Source organism: Chiroxiphia lanceolata, chromosome 4 (genome assembly GCF_009829145.1).
Source record: "Chiroxiphia lanceolata isolate bChiLan1 chromosome 4, bChiLan1.pri, whole genome shotgun sequence".
Lineage (NCBI taxonomy): Eukaryota > Metazoa > Chordata > Aves > Passeriformes > Pipridae > Chiroxiphia > Chiroxiphia lanceolata.
Window position 1 is genome coordinate 29,180,453 of NC_045640.1, and position 27,035 is coordinate 29,207,487.

At 35.6% G+C, this 27,035-nt stretch overlaps 2 protein-coding genes and 1 long non-coding RNA gene across 18 annotated transcripts in view; 2 read left to right on the plus strand and 1 right to left on the minus strand.

The window, feature by feature from the left end:
• The window catches only part of EXOC1 (exocyst complex component 1), a 28,852-nt gene extending 17,440 nt beyond the window's left edge, over positions 1-11,412 (plus strand). For 6 of the 10 annotated variants that reach the window (XM_032684866.1, XM_032684863.1, XM_032684868.1 and 3 more), the window contains 9 exons: positions 1,642-1,686; positions 2,794-2,957; positions 4,576-4,686; positions 5,162-5,238; positions 5,772-6,000; positions 7,039-7,222; positions 8,384-8,583; positions 9,750-9,944; positions 10,735-11,412. In XM_032684866.1, coding sequence (XP_032540757.1) covers positions 1,642-1,686; positions 2,794-2,957; positions 4,576-4,686; positions 5,162-5,238; positions 5,772-6,000; positions 7,039-7,222; positions 8,384-8,583; positions 9,750-9,944; positions 10,735-10,887 — 1,358 coding nt within the window. In that variant the 3' untranslated portion in view covers positions 10,888-11,412. The remainder of the gene's footprint in view (positions 1-1,641; positions 1,687-2,793; positions 2,958-4,575; positions 4,687-5,161; positions 5,239-5,771; positions 6,001-7,038; positions 7,223-8,383; positions 8,584-9,749; positions 9,945-10,734) is intronic. The other 4 variants (XM_032684867.1, XM_032684871.1, XM_032684869.1 and 1 more) reach the window with 1 other exon arrangement.
• Positions 419-12,877, minus strand: LOC116785417. Its single transcript, XR_004356530.1, has 3 exons — positions 12,604-12,877; positions 3,563-3,727; positions 419-995 (listed from the first exon to the last, which is right to left on the minus strand). It is a non-coding gene; the product is annotated as an uncharacterized LOC116785417 (long non-coding RNA).
• The window catches only part of CEP135 (centrosomal protein 135), a 36,058-nt gene continuing 21,894 nt past the window's right edge, over positions 12,872-27,035 (plus strand). The window contains exons 1-11 of one of the 7 annotated variants that reach the window (XR_004356529.1): positions 12,880-12,999; positions 17,058-17,243; positions 18,789-18,956; positions 20,080-20,270; positions 20,773-20,940; positions 22,315-22,456; positions 22,868-22,952; positions 23,958-24,086; positions 24,419-24,538; positions 25,772-25,987; positions 26,556-26,621. Coding sequence is in view for 6 of the 7 variants with exons in the window: in XM_032684857.1 (XP_032540748.1) it covers positions 18,844-18,956; positions 20,080-20,270; positions 20,773-20,940; positions 22,315-22,456; positions 22,868-22,952; positions 23,958-24,086; positions 24,419-24,538; positions 25,772-25,987; positions 26,556-26,621 (1,230 nt within the window). In the remaining variant the exon portion in view is untranslated. Of the gene's footprint in view, positions 13,000-13,028; positions 13,137-17,057; positions 17,244-18,788; positions 18,957-20,079; positions 20,271-20,772; positions 20,941-22,314; positions 22,457-22,867; positions 22,953-23,957; positions 24,087-24,418; positions 24,539-25,771; positions 25,988-26,555; positions 26,622-27,035 lie in introns of those variants that run through there. The other 6 variants (XM_032684856.1, XM_032684860.1, XM_032684858.1 and 3 more) reach the window with 6 other exon arrangements.

Below are 27,035 nucleotides of genomic sequence, written 5' to 3' on the forward strand. Positions count from 1 at the left end.
AACAGCTTATAATGGTGTGTAATTTCAAAGGCTTCCATGTTCAATGTAGGGATCATACTACTACTACTAGTTGCACATTTATTCAAAATACATCACTTCTTAATAGTAAACTTGTTTAAGGAATAGTATAGGTGCATAAATGCAATAATGCTCCAGTTGTACTCGAACACTAAAGATGACCTGTTTCCAAGCTGTGTTGGTGTGTGTTCTTGCCTTTTTTTTGTGCTTTGGGAATAGCACTGCTATTTGAATGCCTCAAAAGCTGGGAGAATTCTGGCATTCTGTGCTAGCGCGAGGTTCTTTGTCTGCTTTTTTATGGCAAAAAAACCTACCTGGGTCGTGAGCATTCACACTTGTCTTAAGTAGTGTTTTTTTCTTTTTTTTTTTTTCCTTTTCTGATGAAGCCAAGACCTTGATACTTAAATACCATAAAGTCAATGTTGGAAAGAGTGCTACTACTCATAGCTTTATGCGGTGTAGCTTCTCAAAAGCCACTGAGGCTCCCCTGATTGTCCGGGGCCTGATCTTTGCCTGTAGTTCTTCACATTCTGTTATAAGTCCCATGTGTTTGGAAATTGAGGACAATGAAGAAGTGGGGCCAATGCATGACAGTTGCATAAGCCAAAATATATCATGCCTAAAACGTTTTTATTCAAAACCTGTCAAAACCCCCAAGATCTAAAAACTAGGCTGGAATTAAATTTCAATTTGATGTTACAATTATCAGTAGTGTTGCCTTCTTGAGAACATCTGGTATTTAAGACATGTTTGTGGCATTTAGAAGTATCTACTCATTCTATTACAGTAGGTTCTGCTTGCCTGCTCCATTTTTGGGGGCTTGTAGCATCCATCCTCATCAAGATCTTTAATACCACATATTGCTTTTAGCGTATGTATGCAAATGCCTTTTACTGGTTAGGGATTCTCTATTTTTCTACAAATGCCTATTTACTCTAAATTTCAGACTGAAGTCCACTTGAGGAAGCTGTTTTATTCTGAAAAAAAATAAAAAAAAAAGCTTTGGAAATTTTTTTACTATATATTTATTATTTTCATCCTCTCCAAATTTGCAGTCATCAGTTTTTGGTGCAGCATAAATACAAAAGATGTATTCTCTATGTAAACATCCTGATCTGCAAACAGAAAAGGGTAGCCATGAATGATTTTGTAGCATTGGTATATGTTTTTTTTAAATTAAAAAGCTGGACAATATCTCTGACTCAGTAAAAAATTACATAAGTACATTTTAATTTCTTCAAGTCTGTTATTGATATGATGATTTATCTTGGAAACTGAGTCTTTTGCAGTATTAATTCTGACAAATAAAGCCCTAATTTAATGGACTTCTCAATTTGGGAGAACTTGAATACACGTTACCAAAAATGTTCTTTGAACACACTGTATAAGAAAAAGCAAATTTTAATACTTAGAAACTTACTTTATTTTCCATGTAGCTTAGATACTGAATTTCTAGAATAGTACCTCTCCAACTAAATGTGTTTGCAATGTAGTTACTTGCTGCTTATAGTTCTCCGCATGTTTCTTTCCAGTTAGAGCTTAACTTGCATCTTGTGCATGGTTTGTGCAAACTGCATTTTAACTTGTCTTTGTCTTTGATGCTTGCAACCTAATCCATCCCAGCTACACTGCCTCGAAAAGAAAGTGCTGTCAAACAGGAAACTGAGAGTGAGTATAACTAGTTGCATTAGTTGGTATTGTCAATGCATGTGTGTCGATGTTACAATGTAGTGCTGCATCATGGAGAATCTACCTAACACTGAAGTACTCTAGAATGAAATAAGCATTAGCAAAATCATTGATTTTGCAAGGCAAAAATGAAGCACAACTATAATGTCCCAACGTAGAAGTTGAAAAGGTCTGCAGGTAAAGGCAATATCTTCTGTTTTTCCCATGCTACTAGTAAAAATATGTTTGTGCCTGAGAGCTTGTCATAGTTTTCTAACTCTTCCAGGAAGTTGAGGTGGCAACTTAGATTTATAGACTTTGTCTTGTGACTAGATACCAACATAGCAGTTAAATGAAACTTGCAGGGTTGCTTTTAAGTTTCTTTGTGGTTTAGATGTGAGAAGTTTACGTGGCAGCCAGCTATCTTGGTCTTTTTTGTTAGTAGCTTTCTCTGTCCTCATCCAACATTTCTGAGAATTCTAGAAAAAAAAATACATGTTCCTCATCTAGGAGAAGGCCCGACAATATCAGGAAGAAATGACTGAATATTAATTATGATCAAAAGGAGAGGAGACCATTAGAAGTAGAATTACTATAGAGCTGTAGATCCAGCAAAATAGCTAGAACAAACTGTAGATAAAAGGATGTTAACAGCAGAAAGATCAAGTTCAAGATGAAAAAGTGCCTGTGTGTACATAAAACTTTTTAATTTTTTCCCTCTTGGGCATCAGTTCTTCTGCTTGTAGCAGCCTTTGCCCAGAGTACATTCACAAAGATCATAACTGGTCTTCACTTTCAAGTTTTCAAGGAGAATATCTATCCCAGTGTTCCTGTATTTCAGAGTTTCATTCCTTTTATACTTTTTTCCATAGTTTACAATGAGAGGTTTTACAACTATGTTGTACTTTGAAAATTGCTGAAGTATTTCAGTTACCTTGTAACAAGGAAAGAATGTCTATAGCAAAAGCATTTTTAGCTTAGATAAAAATTGAGTTGTTTGATTTTAATATAGGACTATTGTATTAATCTCATATGTTCTGTAATGAACCTGTTCTTCAGTATTTTATTCTGCCTTTGCTTCTTCTTCATAGTGTCTTTATTTCACAGGTCTTCATGGAAGTTCTGGAAAATTGACTGGGTCTACTTCTAGTCTAAATAAACTCTCTGTTCAGAGTTCAGGAAACCGTAGGTCTCAGTCATCCTCACTGTTAGACATGGGAAACATGTCTGCCTCTGACCTTGATGTGGCTGACAGAACAAAATTTGATAAGGTAAAGCCAAAGTATTGTATAGCATTCCTGCTTAGTTTTGTATTAGAAGCATCTTACATATCCTTCTTGTATAGTTTAAAAATCTGTACTGTTTAAATCTTAAAACATGCCAATTTCAAAGTCTGTATGCACCCTACATCTAATAAAGGCAGTTTCTAAGAAATATGTAGGTCAGAGTCTTATTCTTTGATTCTAAGATTCTGTTAAGTTCCTTTATATGCTGTGTGATCTTTAAAGAATATCAAGCATAAAACAAATGGTCTATTAAGTTTAAGCCAAATACACGTTTTTAAGCAAATAGGAATTGAGATGGATTCTCCAGCTGATATTATTTTTCTCAGTACAGATATTCACATGTTCTGTCACATTTTGCCAGTATGCAAGCAAAAGTGAAAGATATGAAAGCAGAAACTTATTTTAGCCAGGACTTGACCATGGCCCTAAAATTTTATTTATTCTGGTTTCACATCAGTTATCATCAGCTTTCAACTTTAACAATGGCACTAAGTGACTATTGGAGTGTCCTCATCTTGTTTTAAAACCTGCTGTCCTCAGCATTTGTTGATTTCCACCCCCCCAAAACCTTTAAAAGTGACAATACTCACTATTTCTTGCGGAATTAACTCCTCAGTGGAAGGAAAAGGAGCAGTTATCAGTGAGAGATAAAAATATTTTTCTTCTTCTCTATTGAATTGTTTGATGGAGATGAGTTTTCTTCTGACCTCTTCAAATCCTTGCTCAATCTTTTTCTCAGAGGAAATACTATATGCCTGAAACAATATTAACTGTTAAGTTATTACAAACCTGTAGCAGCAACTTGTCTAGAATTAAAAAGATAGCTTGGTAAAACAGCTTTATGCAAGTATTGTGCTATTATTTTCAACTTTGGACTTGTATCTCGCACCCATTTGGGATATGTGAGTGTGACTAATATATACAAAATTGTAAGCTATTGAGCTGATCTACTAGGTTGTTTTATTTTCCATTGTTTTATTCCATTAGTATGGATTTCTTTGTGGTGAGATTAGTTATGTAAGTTACTGCCTGTCTTGTTCACTAAATACTTGCAGAGAAAATTCTGTGTTGTATAAAGGTGACAGATTAAAAATATGTCTAACATTTGACTTACAATTTCCATAGTTCGTATTAATAAAATGAAATTATTTTCTTTAATTATTGCCAAAATAGTGTTTTGTTTAAGTCTAAAAATTGTGATGCATACTTCAGTACAAAACCTACTTGTTGCTTTCTGTAGCAGGTATAAAGAAACATTTTCTACTTTTCCTGCAGAGCAGTTATCTTCTACATATACGGTTGACCTGTTTTTCTTCCCTAAGGCTTTAAATTTTGCCTCAGGCTGTGTCTAGAAAACTTATAGTTGTGGAAAAACATAGGTTATTCTTTTCTTACCAGTGTTACATGCATGAGAAAGGACTATATTGAAGATGCAACTATACTTTCAGAGATAGAAGTTTAAGCGTTTTTCATTTCTGTTAAGTAGTAATAAGCCTTCTAAAGCTTAGTGAAGTTAGAAGGTATATGCAACAAACAGTTAAAATTGGTATTGCTAACTGTTCGTAGTATTTGGTGTATTGATAAAATATTTGGCTTTCTTTAGATTTTTGAGCAAGTATTAAGTGAACTAGAGCCTCTGTGTCTGGCAGAACAGGACTTCATTAGTAAATTTTTCAAACTACAACAACATCAGAGCACGTCAGGAACAACAACGGTATGGCTTACATTCTCTGTCATTCAAGTAAAAAATACTGACCAGGCCTCATTAGAGAAATTCGAAATAAATAAATTTGAAATTTATCTGGCAGTTATGTGATCTAGTTGATCAGTAATGTGTTTTTCTCCATGATCTGGCAGGATCCTTATTTTTAGCTGACCAATACAAAATCTGTGAAAGAAGGACTGACAGGTTTCTTTGCCGTGGCTTTATCTCCTCGTAAGATCACAATAAACACTTCACCATGCTATGCAGGAAGACAATAGGGAGTAATTGGGGATAGTGTTGTATTTAGTGGAACGTGACCAAAAAACACCAGAACCTTGCAAACTGCTATATTTTCTACTCAGGAGTCGGGGTGATAGAGTAGGGAGCTGCTAATCATGTTGGTTTTATCAGATATACTTATTGTTTAGATATAGAATTGGAGACAGAATTTATTTTTGTTTACATACATTCCTTGTTCTTACAGAATGAAGTGGAGGAAATGGATGGAGTAGCTTTATCTCGTTCGTACACTTCTGGTGTTCCACAAACTATATCATCTGAGTATGTGCTGCTGTTGTTTATTATTGATTCTTAATTCTTAAGCCTACTTTTGAATTTATTTGGCATATAAAACTTTTCTCTGTAACCAGAAATTGTTCCCTTTTAGAGGAAGTGAACAGTGAAATCTTAATTTTTAGCTACAAGACATTGAGTGTGTCACTAAATAGAAAATTTTTTTATATGGGATGGGTGTTTCTGTCTATAGTGGTATAAAATTATGCTTAATTCTCTTAGTTTGCAAAGTGAAAGTAGGCTCTGTTATACGGAAAATGGGCTTAGCAAAGTTCTGAGAGTGTGTGGCAGCTTTCACAGAGAAAATACTTTTTGGAATATTTTATACCTGTGACTATTGACTTTTACTGTGTGACATTGACGTTTCTTCCTTAGCAGCCTTCTGAAAATCATAAGACTTGTTAAATGAAAAAGAGACTACTATATCCAATAAATATATCCTAAAAATGTTATCAAAGAACATGTAATAGAGCCTAGTAAACTGTCAAGAGTAATATTTTTCTCTTATACATTTTTAATAGGAAGGACATGATCCGACAAATGATGACAAAAATATTTCGTTGTATTGAACCTGAGCTGAATAACCTTATAGCACTGGGGGACAAGATTGATAGCTTTAATTCCCTTTATATGTTAGTTAAGATGAGTCATCATGTATGGACAGCACAAAATGTGGACCCAGCGTCCTTTCTCAGCACAACACTTGGAAATGTTTTGGTGACTGTCAAAAGGAACTTTGATAAGTGCATTGTAAGTTTTTAGTTATTCTGATTAAGCTAACTATAATATTATAGGAAGCCCAGTCCTATCCACTTTGATTTTGCATTTCTTGATAGTTAAATTTTTGCTTTAAATTTGAAGAGAAAATTAGTAACTTTATTGCTCTTCTGCTGGCTAAGCCTTCAAAAAAGATAAACTAATTGGTGGTTGTGTTTCTTTATCCTCTCCATTCCAGTTTTCTTCAGTAAGTAGCTATTTGTAACAAATAAGACCACTTATTCACTTATGTGAGTTCGCTGACATTTTTAGGTTTTGTTTGTATTTATACTCCAACTGAGATATTACTGAAGTCCATTAAGTAAACTGTAGCTCTCTGCCTTTTTTACTTGCCAAAGCAAAAGGTCGTGGACTTGTGAGGTTGTGAGGTTCTTTGGCACTATGAGCAGTGGCAGCCGCTACTGCCAGAATCCAACTATGACCATTATATGAAATATGGCAAGTTTAGTGAAAATATAGTTGCTGGTATGATTTTTTTCTTAATTTTTCATCGATGTAATTTGACTCTAGGCCAACATAATAAGACTAACCGTTCTTGATCAGTTTAATGCTTAAAATATTTTGAAGATTTTTTTAAAATTAGACTCAAAAATAATGTTTCAGTAGAAGACTAAAGAAACTTTTGCAGCAAAAAGAATTGTTAGCTTGGCTGAATCAGAAAAATGAAGTTCCTTGTTGGATTATTGAATGAAAATTGTTAATTGCTTCTGGTGCACAAGTTTGGGGTTTTTTCATTGGGTTTTTTTTCTTAACACTAAGTAAACAAAGGGGAATAAAAGCCCGTCTTCCCTTTTGCTTTGCAATTATTTTACTTAACAAACGTTTAAGGGTAAAAAGGCAGAAAGACTGACTATTCGTCTTTCTATTCAATTATATATTAATTGAAAGGTAAAATTATTTGTGTTTGGATAAATGTCAGTTTTCAGTATGTTTGCAATTTTTTTTAATAGTTGTTACATAATCTAGAGTCATATATTAGAGGTTAACATCTGTTCTTGTTTTAAATTTAAGAGTAATCAAATGAAGCAGATGGATGAAGTAAAAATCTCAAAGAAGAGTAAAGTTGGGATCCTTCCCTTTGTTGCTGAGTTTGAAGAGTTTGCAGCCCTTGCTGAATCAATTTTCAAAAATGCAGAACGACGAGGAGATCTAGATAAAGCCTACACAAAACTTATTAGAGCTGTTTTTGTCAGTGGTAGGTCTTCTAAGGTTTTCATAGCTACTAATATAATTGTTTCCTCCTATTTATATATAATTTTGCTCCAATTAACAGGTGATTTTTTTAAGACTGTCTGTTGCAAGCCATGTGACCGATATTATGGCTGAAATTTTGGTTGTCTCTCTTATTGGTAGGTGACCAAGTGTAATCCTTTTGATTGCAATATACTTTTTAAGAGAACTGTAGATATTTCCTTTTGTATATACCTGTAATCTCGAGTTATGAGAGAGGGAAGTGGTTATGACTGGAGAGGAAGAGGAGATGGCAGCAGCACAGCATGCTCAATCTGAAGTAGCTTCCTGTTGTTTTTTTTTTTTCCTGTAGAAAATTCTATGGGAGTATATGGCAGTAGCAGACTTTTCCTAGTTGGCAATTCAGTGTTCTGACTGAAGTGAATCATTACTGATACTCTGGTAGTTTCGGCAAAGGATTAATGGATGAACAGGCACAGAGACTTAATTGCACTCTTGGTGGAAGCCATCCTCTTTTCAGCCTGCTTTTAGGTGCAGTAAGGGAGTGATAGGTAGAATTTCTTTTGCCTGCCTGTTGTTTTGTTTGGTTTTGGGGTCGTTTGTTGTTTTTTTTTTTTTAAGAGTGGGAGAGAAAAGGTCTAGGATTATCTATGTTTTTATTAAACTTAGGAACTGACAGTAATTTTGAACATAAAACTAATAAGCAAAAATTGAAAGACTAAGAAGTACATTTAAAAAAGCCCCACTATCTTATCGAAGATTTTTGTCCTACTGAAGATGGGAATTGATTTTTCTTTGATTTTTCTTAAGTAATTCTGTCATGTAAAACTTATTAGGTATACTGAAAGCTTGCTTGTAAGCCTCCACAGAGTGTGGGTTGTTTCTCACTTCTGTAAATGAGACCATACATAGGCACTATTTTGTATCTTGTGACTTGCCATACAAATTTCATGATCTTAGAGCCTGTATTTATCTGTTACTTCTTATGAAGGCTGTCAGATAACTGTTCTATTTAGTGGCAGTTCTGGCGATTACTCATACAAACGTTTATCAATTACATGAAATCCAAAACTTCTTTTTTGACAGTATTATAGTTACTGGTTATGTTTTTTTTAATTTGGTTGTCCTTTAGTATTTTAAGTATTTTGCTTCTTGTTTCTTTCAGTTGAGAAAGTAGCTAACGAAAGCCAGAAAACACCCAGAGATGTGGTCATGATGGAGAACTTCCATCATATTTTTGCAACGCTTTCGCGCTTGAAAATTTCTTGTCTGGAGGCTGAGAAAAAAGAAGCCAAACAAAAATACACTGATCATCTTCAGTCTTATGTAATCTATTCACTTGGACAGCCTCTTGAAAAATTAAATGTAAGTATATTTGCGTATACATGGTACAGAGTAGTTTTAAATGTTTAGTTTGCATTATTTGATCTCTTTATCACTGCATCTATCATAACCTCTTATTTTCTTATTTTGGACTTCAGCATGTCTGGCAAGAGTACTTGACTCATGAAGGTAGCAGTCTTGGATGAAAATAAGCAAATTCTTCATGGCAATTAATAGTACTGACGAAACATCAGTGCCTTAAGCAAACGGTTTTGAAGAAGATAAAAATGAGGGGAAAAGTAATCTGGAGCTTTGGGATCATTTTATTTACCCCAACTGCAGAGAAAATTACTGTAGTTTCTGAATTATTCAACAATAAGAAAAGTTCTAGGAAAGCTCTACATGTGTGAAGTGTTATTGAGTGGTGACTTAGGTTCAGACTCAGTTCTGCCTACTGAATGTCTTCCACTGTTCTTTGCTTTTTGAGGCATCCATTTTGTGTGTGTGTGAGAGAAAAAAGAGAGCGAGCCACCTTGAAGCCGAACATCATCCCTGCCCCCTCCTCCAACCCTATTTTTTCTTGTTGAGAATGAAGTTATATACTGTGGTTTCATCAGGTTTGACCTGTTCAGCAATAACAAAACATCGTTATCATCCGTTTTATCCAAAACCAGCACCATATGGGCTGCTATGAAGACAGTTAACTCTGTCCTGGCCAGACCCAATGCACTTTTGTGGCTCTACCTGCATGTTCATAGAAATACTTCCCTCCATTTTTATTATGTTGAGCCAACTGGTCAACAGCAGTGAGAAGTGAGGGCAATTGTGAACAGCTATGCTGTTGTGTAATTATGGTTTAAGTAGAGATGCTCAGGTGCTTAGTGAGTTTATCTGAAAGATCCAGTATTTTCCCAGGCTATGAGCTCATTAATTGAGGATTTTGAGGGTGATTATTAGTTAAAGGTTGCGAAGAAAAGCTTGATTGCTTCTAGAAATGATTGATTTCAGTTTTATGCTAGTACTTGGAGCACTCTATTGTTGGGCTGTGTTTTGTTTATAGCTTAGCACTACTTCATGCCCAATTAAAAAATAAAAACGGGGGTAACACAGCAGTCATTAAGCAGAATCAAGGCTTAACTGCATATATCCTTGTCAAATTAAGTTAGTTTAGGTTTGTAGTAGTCATTAATACTGTTATTTGTTGTTAGCATTTTTTTGAAGGCGTAGAAGCTCGTGTGGCACAAGGTATACGAGAAGAGGAAGTAAGTTATCAGCTGGCTTTCAATAAACAGGAGCTTCGTAAAGTTATAAAGGAATATCCTGGTAAGGAAGTGAAGAAGGGATTGGATAATCTCTACAAGAAGGTAGATAAACATCTCTGTGAAGAAGAAAACTTACTTCAGGTAAACTAACCATAATCATGACTTAAAAACCTTATAATGTTTACACAGAAGATTTTTATTATTGCTTTAATGTATTCTATGAGAATGTTCAGCATAACTCTGGAAAAAAACCATGAATTTTGAGTCGAGGTTTTTAGGGTATTTTTATAATTCTGTTTGTTTAACATGGATTTGAAATGTGGTGGTAAAGTTCATAAAGAAAATTCCTCTATGATTCCCTAGCTGACCATTAAGAGGTGATCTCTGTTCTGCAAAATATACTGGAAGTAGAGAGAACTAGATTGAAATGCACTGTTAACGTGATGCGAAATTTAGTTGGTGCACTACAGCAGAATAGACTTGCAGTTATATCTTTTCTGATAGTTGCATGATCTGATGTTTTTGTTATACTCTGCAAATTTCTTACTGGAGTAAATGATAAATAGATTTACAAGTTAGAGTTGTTTAAACAGCTGTTTAAAATCTGAAACGTGAATTACAGCACGGTTCTGGTTCAGGGTGTTTTCTTGAAACGCAAAAGCAATACCTCTTTTAGGAAAACTTTCTCATCTTTACTATTTTCTGCTTTGCACATTTGGTAGGAGTCATGTAAACATTACAGATCTTAAAGGGTGAAAAACATCAATCTTTTTATGTAATGCAGCAACTCCATTTATGGAACTTTGTCAGCAAGCTTTAACTGGAAAATGACACCTGAACTGAGAATGAATTAATGAGCCAGTGTTTAGTAGTTCACATATGTAGCATATTGTGCCAGTTGACTTTTCCTAAAGTCTGCTTTCTTTGGCAGGTTGTGTGGCATTCCATGCAAGATGAGTTTATACGACAATACAAGCACTTTGAAGGGCTGATAGCTCGCTGCTATCCTGGATCAGGAATTACTATGGAATTCACTATACAGGATATTTTAGACTACTGCTCCAGTATTGCACAGTCTCATTAAGTTCTCAAAAGGGAAAGAGAAGCTAGCAAAATAGGTGCCTGTGTATAAGGGATTCAAACACTATAAATGCTATTTGTTTTAAAAGGTGGATTTCCAATCGTATGTGTAGTTAACTGCCATATCTGTTGAGTTACACTCTGCTTCAAATGTCTTTCAGGGCAAAATGAAATGGGATTTGTTTTTCTTCTACTGGGCTGAAGTACTGTTTGAAAGCATTAATTCTGTGAAACACTTTGGATAGTTTTTCCTTTCCCCTAATATTCAGATACTTTTATTTATAATTCCTCCTTTTGCTAGAAGCAGTAAGCACTACCTTCTTAGTATGCAAAAAGGATACTACTGTTTTCACTAATATTTTGCATCTTGGAAATTATGTAAGCATTGAAGACTGTCAAATATTTTCCCTTCCTTGTTCTAGAAGTGTTGATGTGGAACTTTATGCAGTGGAAGACTGAATTTGTTTTCTGAGTTGTAATGTGACTATGGCTATTATTCCTAATTAAACTATGTTCATCATATTCTTTATTTCTGTGGAGTGTTATTTCAAAAAGGTGAAAACAGAGTTAATTCCATTGTTTTGTCTCTGGCCATTGAAGTAGATTTGCTCCATTTCTCCATGTGTTGTTTTTCTTCCTTTTAGCATCAGTATACTCCCACCTCATGTAAGCCCTTCATCCTCCTGGAGCTTCAGCTGCCAGGTGTGAGAAATAGAAACCCAGTCGGGCAATTTCCAATCAGAATTTATTATATGATAAAAGCAAATTCAGCGCTGGGTGATCAGGGAAGGGGTTCAACAACTCCCAATGCCTGTCACATCCAAAGAAGACAGTTGTTCTACATTTATTTCCAGCTACTACATGACTATTCATTATACATAAGTATAAACATTACACATTGTTAGGTACATGAGTATAAACATTATTTCTTAATAAGAATGTTATCTATAAGCATAATATATTGTTAAATCAGACATTCAGCAGATGTTTGCTTGTTATCTATAAATTTTAAGAAAGGTGCTATTATCTAGCTAACTAAACAAAATTCTCTCACTATAAATCCTACACAAGGTAAAAGGGAGGTAACTTGTTTTATCTCTTTATAGGGGCCTAATTAAGTTTTACGATTTGTTTTTCTTTTCTCTCTCCAGGTCATATTGACCTTACACTGTTTTCTCTTAATTAGCCCAAATCATTTTCTCAGTTTATCACACAGGGATTCAGGACATAGGTTTTCTGTACATCTTGATGAAAAGTGCTAAGTTGTTGGACAGAGATGGGGTGTATACAGAATAGAAACAGGTACAATAAAGGAAAACGTGCAGACAGAGGTAAGATGATTTTGAGATGCAGATGCAAGAATATGCATGAATGACTATGAATGAGAAACTTTTTTCTTCTGAGTTTTGTAACAAACATGCTACGTGACAACTCAGGAACACTGAGGCATCTGGATTTCATAGAATGGTTTGGTTTGTAAAGGTCCTTAAGATCATCTAGTTCCAACCCCCTGTCATGGGCAGGGACACCTTTCACCAGACCAAGATGGTCAGAGCTCCATCCAACCCGGACTTGGAACACTTCCAGGGATAGGGCATCCAGTTTTCTAGGCAACCTGTTCCAGTGTCTCACTGCCCTCACAGTAAAGAACTTCTTCCTAATATCTAATCTAACCTATCCACTTACAGTTTGAAGCCACTACCGCGTGCCCTAGCACTACCTGCCCATATTAAAAGTCCCTCTCCATCTGTCTCGTAGGCTCCCGGAGCCGGGCTGTCGGCACGGGCCGGTCCCTCGTGTCACAGTTTTACCGGAGCGCTGCGACGTCTGCAGCGCCCCCCTCTCCCAACGCCGCCCCCCGATGGCTCCGGGCGCAAGGAAAGTAGGAAGCGCTCCACCCCCGCGCGAGGGCTGCTGGGAGTGCAGGGAAGGGAAGGGAAGGGAAGGAGCGGGCAGGGAAGGGGCGGGCGGCTGGCGGGGCAGGCGCGTCCCCGCCGTTGCTGAGGGGACGGGGCGGAAGCGGCCGCTGCTCCGCGCGCCATTTTCAAAGGTTTTCAAGCGCCGAGACAACGCGGCCTCTCGGCAGCGGCTGGCGCTGGGAGTGCCTGGTTTCGGGGTAAGTGTGGTTCGGCCGGCCCGGAGGGAGGGAGGGAAAGGTAGCGTAAACCTGTTTAAAAGGGGACTGACCGCGCCTTTGTAGGTACAGGTTGGGGTTGCTGGAAGGTCTGCAAAGCTTCCAGTTTGAGGAGACAGGTGATGAGCAGGCACCTCATCGATAGGTTTTTCGTCAGCTGTAGTGTGAGCTTACGGGGTTTGGTGACAGGCTGCCCAGGGAGGTCGTGGAGTCTCCCTGGCTGGAGACATTCCGAACCCACCGGGACGCGTTCCTGTGTCACCTGCTCTAGGTGACCCTGCCTTGGCAGAGGGGGTGGACCAGATGGTCTTCAGAGGTCCCTTCCAGCCCTAACGATTCTGTGATTCTGTGACTCTCTCGGGAAAAAATATCTGTTTTTCTAGAGCAAGAGTTGTCTTTCCATTGGCCAAGTACTGGCACTTCACAGCAGACGTGCTGTATGGATATCTAGTCAGAAATGAGTTACCAGCAAATCCACTTGGAAGCAGACTTTCCTAAAACAAGCGCTGGCTCGTTCGGTGTATCTTGAACAGATGTTGCAGCAGCAGCTTGTCTCAGCACAGCCCTCAGCACCCATGGACTATCTAGAGCCACCGGTTAAAGTATTGTTGTATTCAAATGGTTGGTCCACTGGGTTCCTTTTGCACCTCTGTGAAAGCAGAACCAACTCTTTCTTTATAGTGAGGTGAGCTACGTGATCAGTAATGACAGGACGTTATAAACCTATTTAACATAAATGCAAAAAAAAGAGAAAAAGCCTTTAACATATAAGTTCTACTGAATGAAAAATGCATTTTAGTCTTTCCCAAAACTGAAAATGGAAACTCTTGTTCATAATTGTCTTTGGTGTTAATGTTACAGACTCAATTAAAAAAATTATTTCATAGCATATAAATTTATCCGTAGTAATTTCTTTGTGTTCCATTGTTAGTGATGTAGTTTAGTATTCCACATAGCTCACTGACTGTATTATTTCTTCCACAGCAAAATACACCTTTGCTTTGCTTTTTTCATTATTACATTTTCTTATTGGTAACACAAATATTGCATCTGCAACAGTTCTTGACCTGCAGTCACCATGAATTTTGCTGTTCTCAGGCTGAAAGGAGGGCTTCAAGGTGCTAAACCTTTTCTGTTTCGCATTCTACCTGTAATGGTTAGTCTAATACCTGTTAATATTACTTCTTTCACACAATGTTATGCAAATTGATTCACTACTGAAAGCCCAAAACAGCTGGATTTAAGATTCCATTATTGCCTATCTTTCATGTCAGGGTTCAATTTCAGATGTTGGTGACTTAGAACAATAGGGAACAGTTCATAGGTGCTGACTGTGTCTATTTGATAAACATGTAGGCCTTCCAAAGACTGCTCATAACCATCCAGGTATGTCATAAAATAAGCATGGGAATGCTGTCACCTTTAGCAGTCTTTGTGAGCAAAGGGGGAACAGAAAATGAGGCTATTGGCTCTGAATATCTCTTCAGTGAACAACTGAAAGATGCACTCATTTAGACATATTAATAAATCCTGGCTGGAAATGCCTAATTTAAACTACCATTTAATTTACCCTTTTCTGCTTTTCATCTAAAATGGAAATTATGTTTTCTTCACAACAGCAGTAAATTACATGAAATATTTAGACGATGAATGATGCGAACTAGTTATGCAGATCATGGGAAATACCAAAGTTGTTAAGAGTGCTTTCCAGTACTTTGCAAGTTTACAAACATCTAGTTAGTTCAGTGTACCTTTCATGGTGACTCAGTTGTGAGTTACGAGGATATTAAGTTTCTTTATATAAAAGCATATTCTGGATTGAGTTGACTCAGTGAGAATTATGTAGAAAGCGTGGATTTCCAATAAACCTTTTGGAGACAGTTCTTTATCAAAGGCTTTTAAGAAAGCAGGTCTCTTTCAAAATGGAGAAAAAAACCTAGTGGTTAGAAAAAAAGTGTAGAAAGTACTACCTTACAGTGAGCATGCAGGAGATTGTCTGCTGTTTGACTACTGATGTGAAAGAATGGGTTAAACAGAAAGGGACAAAATTTGCTCATTATATGGACGTGGTAAGTGGAGTCCAAGGGTTGCAGAAGAATTTTGCTGGACTGAGTAATAAAGGGGGAGGTAAGGAACAATGTTAATGAAGGCAAAGTGATGCACATCATGGTCTTTAATGTAGCATTAACCACTCGGAGAAATGTTAGTATCACTGTGAATACATCTAATCAATACCTAAGAGCAATCAGAAAGACCAAATGTCCTGGTTTCAGCTGTGATAGAGTTGATTTTCTTTCTAGTAGTGTTGTGTTTCGGATTCGGTATGAGAATAATGTTGATAGCACACTGATGTTTTGGTTGTTGCTAAGTAGTGCTTACTCTAAGCAAAGGTCTTCTCAGTGCCAGTGAGGAGGTGCACAAAAAGCTGCAAGGGAGCATAGCCGGGACAGCTGATCTGAGCTGGCCAGAGGGATATTCCATACCATACAACATCATGCCCAGTATATAAATGGAGGGGGTTACTTGGAAGCGGGGCTGATCGCGGCTCAGGGACGGGCTGGGCGTCGGTCATCCGGTGCTAAGCAATTGTATTGTGCATCTCTTGGGTTTTATCAATCTCTCTTCCTCTCCTTTTTATATTAATTATTATTATAAGAGGTACTACTAGTATTATTATTTTACTTAGTTTGGATTGTTAAACAGTTCCTATCACAGTTTCCAAATTTTACTTTTTTCTCCCTGATTCTCCTTCCCATCCCTGTGCGAGTAGAGGGAGTAAGCAAGCAACTGTGTGGAACTTAATTGCCATCTGGGGTTAAGCCATGACAAGCGCTGTCAAAGCGCAGTAAAATTAAAGAATGGGTTAAACAGTCTCTAAGTGTCAGTAGCTGCTCAGGGAGATGTATCACTGTGAATGCATCTAATTGATGCTTTAGATGAAGGCTACAGCAAAGAATCTTTATGGCTGCTCAGAAGAAGGTCTATCAGGTACTATTATAATGACTTCAGTTCAACTTTAGACCCATCAAATCCCTGCATTATAGACTTAGAGAAAGAGAATGTGTGTAGGCGTAAGATTTAACTCATGTTTCTGAGGTTTTTATACTCCTGCTGTGGCAACTGTCAGAGATATGGGATATTGGGTCAGACAGGTCTTGGATCCAACTGAATCAGTACAGCAGTTCACATATTCATTTTATATTTTCAGGAAAACAAATTTTCCTGATGGAGAAGTTACTAGATACTTTTTGATGTCATAGTAAGACTAGTGATAGACTAAGTTTAGGATGTGAGATTTAAGTTATGGTCTGTAATGACAGAGGTCTGGAATTACTGACACATAATTTCTTTCCAACAAAGCGTGTACAACAATTATTGTCTTTGAAGACTTTAATATCCATGTTAAGGTCTCTGAAATAACAACCCCCAATTCCTGGACACCTTTGGGACCTATACTCCAGCTATTAATTTCCTGGGCTTATTGAGGGTCAGATGTGGCTCTAGGGAATGTAAGATAATACCCTTTCCTGTTTGATTCTGGTGGCAATAATGAGTTGAATTAAAAATTTCAGTGTTTAGGAAGGAGAGGGATTCCACCAGAAAGCTGTTGGTACCTCCCAGTATTAGGGTATGTTTAGGTAACACCACCTTAAGTGCCCATTGCAGTGATTTAGCAAGATTCTGTCTGTACTTCCTAGCCACAGTTTCTGGAGTGCTAACATCTGTCCATTTATTTTTCTCTGCAGTTACTGCAGAAAGATTTTATTCCTGTACAAGCTGTGATGCAGTTTTCTTCTTGATGTTTCTTCTGTAAAACTGTCTCGATGTTTAGTAAAAAAAAATTTTGCTCTTTCTAAAGCACAGGCTTTTAAACGAAATCTGATTAACAATTTTAAAGTAATTTAATCTTTTTAATTTATACAGTTCTTCTTAAGGAGAAGATTGGCTTAGGAGTTATCTGTTTACTCTTGCAGTAGTGTAAGATGTATTCCTGAGCCTAAATCTAGACACAGTAACAATCACTGTTTTCCTGAATCCAGTACAGAATCCTCAACATTAATGCAGAAATACGAAGATCTTATTACTTTTAGCTTTAATCTTTGGCTTCCAGAGGAGTACAAAGAGCATTAACTGCACATCAGGACATTAACTTCCACTTAGTGCACTGACAGTTACCATTTAGTGGACAGAAGTGTGTCACTGCCTCCTCCAGCCATCCCAGTACGGTATGTAAGGGTTTGTTCTTCCTGCCATTGCTTAGTTAATATCTCAACATCCTGAACCTCTTCAAGCAAATACTTTTGGTAGCACCTGGAACAGATGCTGTGGTTATAAGACTGGTGATTTTTTCTCCTCATGGAGCAGTACCTGGCAACCATAGACTTGTTGCTAGAGTTGTAGTGTTTTAATACAATGAGATCAAATTTTTCCAGCCTTCGACATTAGAGAAACTTGAATGTTTTCTCATTTTATTATAAATAAATAATTTTATTTTCAAATACCTGCATATATTTCTTTAATATATTTTTTTAAATCTAGGGGATTGTGAAAGAGCATGGTTTGGATGATATTTATATTCTGTCCCTTTTATATGAGATGCAAACAACACTTCCTCAGATTGGTAGTTTGTCTGCTGAGGTCTTTGCAGCCAGTAGGTTAATACTGAAACTTCTGAAGAAGTTAGAGGGAAAATGTTTTACAAAAGTAACTATTTTTCAAAGATATTTCTAACTACTGAAGAGAAGTTTTCATGTATGTAAGAGTTAATATGCACACAGGTAACCCCGGGTACTAAACCATAGCTATGGTATTAAGGAAAAGTTTATTCTGAAGTCAAAAGTCCTGTGTTATCTCTACACAGGAATCCTACTTTTCAAACAGACAGGCAGAGAGATATATGCAGTGCTATTCATGGGAAAGAAGCTTCTCCCATGCTGGACCTTTCCCAGTAGCAAAAACATCCTTGAGTGAAAATTCTTTTATCCTCCTTGAGTAAATCTTCCACATATAGTTTTTTGGTCCCTACAACATATTAAGAAACATCAACTTTATTAGTATTTGATTTTTTTTCTCATTCTGTGTCTAAGTCCAGAGGGACCTAACCACGTAAAAATTCTTCTTCCCTCAAATGTACATGGCAAAACCAAGATTATCATCTGGATTCAGACATAGTAGTGCTGCTCCAATCCCTTTCGGATCAGTTTAGTAATGAAAAGATAACTAATTAGTCAATTGGAAAAAACCAACCCTCTGATCCTTGAACTGTATATTCTAGAAAATGATGCAGGTAGAACTACACCAGTGGTTTCTTTTCTTCCCTGTTTTTCGTCATAGAAAATAAATGTTCAAAGTTAATCTGTCTTTAATATTGTACACATTTTATGCAATTTTACAAATGGTTGGCATAAGTTAAGTACTTGACTGGTAAACTCTGAAAGTAAGATTTATATACGAAAGAAAAAAATACATAGGTTTTTTGAGAATTATCTATCAGTTTGCATTGTGGAAGATACAATGATGACCATGATTCAAAAGAGTCAGAATCAAACAAGAAAACTAACTGCCAAGGCAAGTATTTCTTTTTAAAGAAATATGTAAATATGTTTAAAACCTTGTAGTTGCTCCATGATCCTCGTTTGGTTTACTTAAGTTTTAAGGACATGCTTATGCACTGTATTTTCTACGCAAAAAAATGCTTTTTTCTGTAAGTTTTTTTTTCTGTATTATTCCTTCTCTAAAGGACTAATGCTGTAACCAACAATCTTTTGCAGGTGTCCCATTTTTCTTGACTGTGACAAAAGCTGCTGCTTTGGAGGTGTGTTTACAATGAGTACAAATGCAGAGCGAAGGTTCACTAATCTCAGGAAACGTCTAGATCAGCTGGGCTATCGGCAACCATTGGGAGTGGAGAGTTTGCCCTTGGTGGAAAAGCTTTTTAGGTATTCAAAAGGAAATTAATTAAAAAAATAGTAATCATGTAGTAGGTATTGTTGACTTCTGACATATAAGGAAGAATGCTTAGTCTGGAGATCACTTTCTGTCAGTGTTATTTCAGAGGTAACATTAAGTTCCTGTGTATGATGAAGTCAAATGTGTTTGCTTAAGTGATGAGAACATCTTAAGATTTAATTTAATCCAGTTTCTATGGTCTAGGAAAATTCAACTTTTCTAACCTCATAAGAGAGCAAAAAATAGTCACTGTTGATATGTGCTTAAAGGACACACTCTTATAACTGGTTGTATAAAAAATAGTCTGTTGTCTGATCTGTGACTTCAAACATTAACATCTCTGTTTACTAATATCTCATTTAGAGAAATTTAAATTTACTACCTCTGCACTTTTTACAGGACAGATAACAGAAGAAAAACAAATTTCCAGATGACATTCTTAATATATCTGCCATTTCATGGCTTCAGTGTGATTATGAACATAGTAATTTCCACACTAATCCAGTTATATTTGGCTATACATGCAAATGTAACTATTCTGGTTCTGTTGCTCTCTAGCATGTAATACAGATGGAAGAACCATAGGAACACGGGTGTGGAGTAGTCTGCCTTCAACATAAAGTCTTATTCTGATGTCTAGAAGATAGTTTTACTTTCTCCATGCCTAACTTTGTTACTATTTTCACAAAAATGTTTATAGTTTATGTACCACTAATCTCTCTTATGGTACTTCTGATCCCCATATAAGTACTAGTGACCTTCTGTGGTAAGTGGTGCTAGAACTTGTGAAGTGCTTGGGGGAAAAAATCATCTTGCCAAATGTCACTTTATGTAGAAAGGAGAGTATATTGAATTATCGGATCTAAACTCCTGATATGCTTTCTAACTGTATTTTTTGTATTTGTCCTACCTTTTCCTATTTACTTTTTTTTTTTTAAACAAATGATTCCTGTCTTTCAGTTTCTCTTACATGAGTATTCTGATTCTTTGTTTGAACCCATTTGTTCCCCCTCTTGGGGAAAGGGTTCTGTTTCTCAGGTCATAATAAACATTTGCATCTGCAGTGTAAAGGCTGATAACATTGCTAACACATCTGATGCTCCTTTATTCCAGTGACTTAGTTCATACAACTGAGAGCTTGCGCAGTGCAAAGTTATCTGCTGGAAAAACTGAAAAAGAATACAGCAATTATGATACTATTTTGGAACCTTATAAAACAGAAAATGCTAAGCTTACCAGGGAAAATAATGAACTACATTTAGAAATATTAAAACTGAAAGAGCGGTCTGATCGTCATGTTAAAGGTAATATAAAAATTATGTTACTTTTTTTAATTCTTCCGTGCCAAAATAGAATTGTGGCCAAATCCTTGATCTTCAGATTCATTTATCTGCACTTATAAGTGAGTGGGAGTGGTCACTGAGTTTGGTGCCTTTAATGAACTAAGGCTTATGCTCAAACATTTCTTTTGCAGTTAAAAAGCTTCTGAGGTCCTGCAAATCATTGTTTGAATCAAACATGAGAACGTTAGAAATTTTAACATATACTTTCATACATTGAATTGATACTTTTTAATTTAAAATCAAATACTCCTGCTAAATGTGTCTTTATTCTACAGTCAGGGTTTATTTGCAAAACATGTAAAAATATATATTTTTGTGTGTAAATATATGCACATATGTATGCGTATTTGATAATTTCATGCTATGGAAAAAGAATATAGGATTTTCTTTATGCCTGTTCTGGTGCAACTAGGAAAAGTAATAGTGAATAAGAGAGATAATACTGCTTTTCTCTCCCTTGAAGACTTGAAAGCCTCCTTAAGGAGGGCTGAACATGGAACTTCTGACTTGAAATTTCTGAATAACCAATATATACATAAAATTAAAATGTTGGAAAAGGAGAACAAAGCCAAGACTGAAAAAATTCAGCAGCTTCAGGAGAAGAATCTGCAAGCAGTGGTGCAAACACCTGGTGAGTGTAAATAATCACAGATATTTTAACATTTCTCTGGGCTTTTTTGGATCTGCAGAACATAATATTTTCTTCCTCTAGTAAGAGAAGTTATCGCAGTAAAATATCCGGTAGAACAACATTATCTGTTAAAATGTTTGACTCTGAATTGAGTCATTTCTCTGTATGAAGTTTCATTAGGTCATCACTTGTGTTAGGGACAAATTTGAATGGAAACAGATTCAGTAGAAGACTATGAAGTTAAAATGTGACTGGAAAGCACTATTAATTAACAGCTTTTTTTTTTATTGCTGCACCTAATTTAGTCAGAGGCAGGTTGTTGACGCTTAAATATTTTTGACAGGTAATTGATGTTGAGAAAGTGACTAATTGAGATTTTTGTAACAAAAATCTAAAAATACCAAGATGCAAAATACATCTACAAACATTCCAACCCTCTGAAAGCTTACAGTATTTAAAGGATCTTTTGTTAGCTTAAAATGTTCTGGGTGTTACTTTCAGCTTAATTTCTTTGTAGGGTTTCCTTTTTTTAAAATTTTTTCAAACTGAGTGAAATAGAATTATTTTGTGAAATTTTGAAATTGTCGTTTCTTTCTAAGTCATTGAATTATCTATGTAGTTTTGGCATCTGATAGAAGTTAATAGATTATTAGGTAAAATTAAAATTTCTCTTTATTTTTCCACACCTTTCTGCACTTCATTACCTCTGTTTCAAAGACGACATGTTACACCTTTGTCTGTCTTCCTGCATACTTGCTCCTTGGTCACCAGTCCTCTGGGATTTTTCTTTACTACATCATCTGTATGTTCTTATTTAATAATTTGTTGAAGAGTAATTGTTTCATCTGGAAATGATACTATGTTTTGCTTTTTTTAAAATATAATGTTACCATGCAATCGAAGAACAAAGTCTGCTCGATATGCTTATGATATTCACTGAAATGACAATAGAATAGAAAGAATAAAAACATTACCAAGCAATGCAGAGGTCAGTTCAGTCATGAAATAGTTCTTAAATGTGGGAGGAAAAAACATCTTTTATGATGTTTTAGCTTTCTTCATAAGCTAAATCACTAACAGATTCAACAAGTTTGAACTGTAAATTATTTAGGGTGTTGAACAGTGGGAAAAATTACTTATACTGAACTTTGTGTGTTTCCTAATTATAAAGGTAAAGTTTAAAACTGATATAATTCTGCAAGAATGGTGTTGTCTGAAATGTATACATTTTATCAAATTATTACAGAAAGATTAAAATGGTGAAATGTGTGTGTTCAGAAGCAGTACAATAAATAGGAAAAATAAATTTATATTAAAGAAGATGATTCTCATGCTTTAACTCCAAGTAATAAGCCTTTGGGTTTGGGCTTTCAGGAGGCAGAAAAAGAAGCATTCCCTTCAGGCGTCAGCGCATGCAGATAGACCAGCTTGTCCCCCCATCAGGCGTTAGTGCCTACCCAGTTCCTCAGCCAGAGGACCCTTACATTGCAGACCTTCTTCAAGTGGCTGATAATCGGTAATCTAAAGATCTTTTTCATTTTGAAGTATAGGTGTACCTTTGATTCTCACTGTCTTGCTCTTTTTAATTGATGATAAATCAGTCTTCCCCAAGTTGAGTCTGTGTTGCTCAGGACATGAACTGGTAGATTATTTCCCTGTCTTTATCTTGACCCATGAACTTTTCATCTTTTCTCTCCTGTCCTGTTGAGGAAGGGAAGTGAGAGAGTTGGGTGGGGGTCTGGCAGCCAGAAAAGGTCACACTGCTACAATATCTCAAACAACAGACCTTACATTACTGTTTTGTATGAACAAAACTGTTTCTTTGTGAAATGTTTGAGTTCAGGAGCAAAGAGAAAATTCTTATATTGAATTGTGTACATACAATTCTTCCATGAATTCACATAAACAATATATTGCTACATTTCAGAATTCATGAACTTCAGTCAGAAGTAACAGAGCTACAAGAAAAACTGGAGATATCTGAATGTGGAATGAAAAATTATAGCAAACAAGTATGTTTATATCATCATTATTTTTGTTGTTGATGTTAGTATCAGTACTATTATCTGGCTGTAGAAGGCATGGCAATGGCCTTCATGTTTTAAAAACCTTGTTGGGGAGGCACCGTAGGGCTTGTAAAATACAATTATTCTAACTTGCGATGTTGAGCCATTTCTCTCCTCCGCTTTTTGAAGACAGCAGCAATGATAAAATACTTGCCCAGTGGTTTTGCTGATATATTTTGTGTATTAAAATTACATTAAATAAGCTAAACTTGACAATCATAGATAGAAGTTTTGTTTGGTTTTTTTAGTGCATAAGTATTAACTTCTCTAAATAGTAATTTGTCCTACAGATATCTTCGAATGATGTTTTTCACTGCTTGGACTGAATATATTTTTAAAATTTTTAATAGTTAATTTATGAACAGCAGATTTTACAATATTTTAATTAGAGGGGATTGATGAGATGTGTACAATCTTAAAGTGATGGAATTGCATAAAATGTTCATATGTTATGTCTTTCAACATCTGGGGATTTGTGGAAACCATCCCCTTTTTTTTTCCTTCACATCTTGGTTTTCCCATTCTAGTATTTCTTTTTTTCAGTGACTGGAGTAGTCACTAAGTTAGCTTATTTAAAAGATTTTTCCCTTAATTTAAGGGCTAGTCTCAGACATTTATATTGCAACATTCATTAACTTCACTTTAAATGGAAATTGTTTGGATTTCTTCAAGAAAATAATCTAGTGGAAATTGTTTCAGCTTTTCCCTACCAATTCTGTTTGATTAATTTGTTTTTCTTTCAAAGCAATCACTTTTTTTCAGAAGAACCCAGAATTAAAATATATATTATATATATATTATATATTATATATATATTTCTATATATAAGATAGAAATCACATTTTTCGGTGCATATCCTTTTGCTGAATGATACATATGTGTTTATTTAAACAAAGGGTCTGTTAAGTGGTATATATAAAGTAGCATAGAATTTTTTTTTCCTCCTCAAAGGTTGAGCTAAGAGACAAAGAAATTGAGCGCCTTTTGCTGGCATTGGATGGTGGGCGTTCTCATGAGGTTCTCTCTCTGGAATCAAGAACTAAAAGTAATGAGAAGCTTATTGCCCACTTAAATTTGCAGGTAATGGATTTATTACACTTGTTTAGTCAAAACTAAAAATATTAGCAATTTAAACAAACCCACAAAACTTCTAGCTCTTCAAATAAAATCACTATAGATGTTAATTAATTTAATTTGCCTTTCTTTTTAGGTGACAGTGTTTCTTGTCTAAGAAAATTTCATTTCTTGACGTAAAAGTCTGTCAGAAAGGTTTTGGTAAAGAATTCTATTAACTCGTGTATTTTGTATGTTAATCTGAAAGTATTCAGCAAATTTCTGTATGATACCCTGTTTTCACCGAATTTGGAAATATTTTTATTTATTTATTAATGTACATGCCATTTATGTTTTAGGAACTAACAATGGTATATGTGCTTATGATAAGGAGTAGCCCTGTAGGTATTCTCATCAGAGAGTGGGAAATCTTCCTCACTGAACTCAAATGGTCCCCGCCTTTATTCCAGCAAAGACTTGTAAGGAAATGATAAGCTTAGGCTAAAGATGTTTGTGTTTACTGTGCATATTATCATGCATTCAATATTGGTCTCAGAATGAGAATTGAAAAAATAGAAGATGAGCTGGGGTACAAACCAAGTAAAGCCCATCTTTGGATTTATACCATCAATTCTCTGCTTTTCCCAGCTGAGTTAGATGTTTTGTATACTGATTGTGCATGATGTACAGTGGCATAGGAGCCACATTGGAGAATTTATTATCTCACGTTCAGTGCTGCAAAAATACAGAATGAGCTGTGACTTGGAAGCAGTACAGCTGTGTTCAGTGATCCTGAATTAGTGAGTCATGATGAACACAAATTGATTGTACAGAGAGTGAGCCCAGAGCTGCATGAGGCTGGTTTTGGACCATCAAGACTATTTGCTCAGGCTCAGTCCCAATATAACACTTTTATTCTCTGACAAAAAATGTATGAATATCTTCATATAGCAGTATTCAAGACTGTGAGAGAGCTCAGATTTTCTTCTGTGTCTACAGTAATTCTGGAGTTTTGAGGAAGGTTGTGTGGAGGTAGAAGTGGAGAATCTCTGTTATCTTGAATCTTTAAAGACACTCAAGGCTCCCATTTCCTGGGTAGTGTAACTTACAGTGTATATTTGTTATTTCTACTCTACATCCCTGCCCCTCTTCACTTTGCTCTCAGGGAATGATATACTGGGAAAAACAATGTCTGTAGTGCAGAATTTCTGAGGCTGTGTTTAAGGTGCTGAAATATGTTAGGGGCAAGATGTGTTTTAGAAATCTGATCTATAAAGCTTCATTTTGATGAAGGAGTAACAGTGAGACTAAACCTATCAAATAATACCACAGATGTGGAGAGAAGAATGTGTTGTCATATCTTGTAAAATTTAGAAAACTGATTACAGTGGGTCTACCATCCTGATGCTCAAGAATGGTTTCTATACAGATCTCTGCTCTTCAATATTTTGCTTTTAAAGTAAACCTCAGGTTCAGGAAATTAGATAAAGAAAGATGTAGTGATACATTCCTTCACCTTGCACCTTCGCAAAATAATTTTTTTTTCATGTTGATAAACATTAAGTTTTAAAAATAGAAAATACTGCCATTTTTAGCAGGATATAACTTTTTTACCGTGTAGATAGAGATACTATATTTCAGAAGATTGGGATGAACTTTTGCTACCTAGTTTAACAATGCATATTAATATTTTAATGAAAAATATCTTTCAGGTTGAGTATCTTCAGCAAAGGAACAAAGAACTTGAAAATCGCATTCAAGACCTCTTGGACACGAAACAAAACGTGACTAGTGAGGTAGTGCATTTAAGCAATAAAAATGAAGAACTGTGTCAAGAACTGAATGAAATAGATCACTTGGCACAGCAGTTGGAAAGACACAAGGAAATTGTGCTCGAGACTGCAGATAAGGAAATAGGAGAAGCAAAGGTAACCACTAACGTGTCACAGAGTGAAGGATCTGCTCAACTTTATTTGGCTTTATGTCTTCTACTTGCAAGGAATGACCTATTGGCACATGAAAGGAAGAGTAAAAGATATTTTTTCCCAGTTTACTTAATATTATACAGAATTTCTCACTAAAGGATGATTAATTACAACTGTTTTGTCTCTTTACTGTACTAGGTGAGATGAGTTTAGTTGAGTGGCAATCTGTCTTTTTTCTAATAGCTTAGTATGAAATAAAATCCTGAGATACTTAAAAGTATTGATAGGTAATATATATTTGCAACAGCAATGTGTATGTTTGGAGGGGTTTTTCTTTATGAGTTGTCATGCAGTGATTCATTTAATTGTTGTGCTCCAAAAGAGCATTGGTGTTTATACCACAAATTTTTTGTGCTTTCAGTTCATAGGAACTTCACTACTTTATTACAGAGAACTAATTATACTTTATTTCTTACCGAAGTCATCTTCTTTCTTTTTTTTTTTGTAACAAAGGAATTGTTGTCATTTTGAATATGTAACTCTTAACATATAGGTTAATTTTGGTTGATAGAAAGAAATTGAAAGAAAACACAGTGAAATACAGGATCTTCAAGAAACAATAACAAAGCTTAAATCAGTAAGTAAAAATATTTTCAGTTCTTGTTTGTAGCATTTTTATCACAGTGTCATCCATGTGAGTCATTTATTATAAAAAATATCAATTTAACAATCAACAAGAGAACATTTGTAGTAGCCCAAAACTCTTTTGTAAAAAATTAGTATTTAATAAATGAAAAAGCTAAAGACGCTACATCATATTGTTGGAAAAATAAACTGAAAGAAACCTCAATCTGTGAATAATTATGGAAGCAACTCAGAAGCAAAGCATAGTGGCCCAGATAAAAAACATTGGAATTATCAACTCTTTGAAGACCAAACTCTTTCCATATAGCATATAGCAAGTTCTGTATTGGCTGAGTACAGTGTTTTAGTGTATCTAGTGAACTTGCAAATACAAAAATACTTAGTTTTTCAGGGCATCAGATTGTAG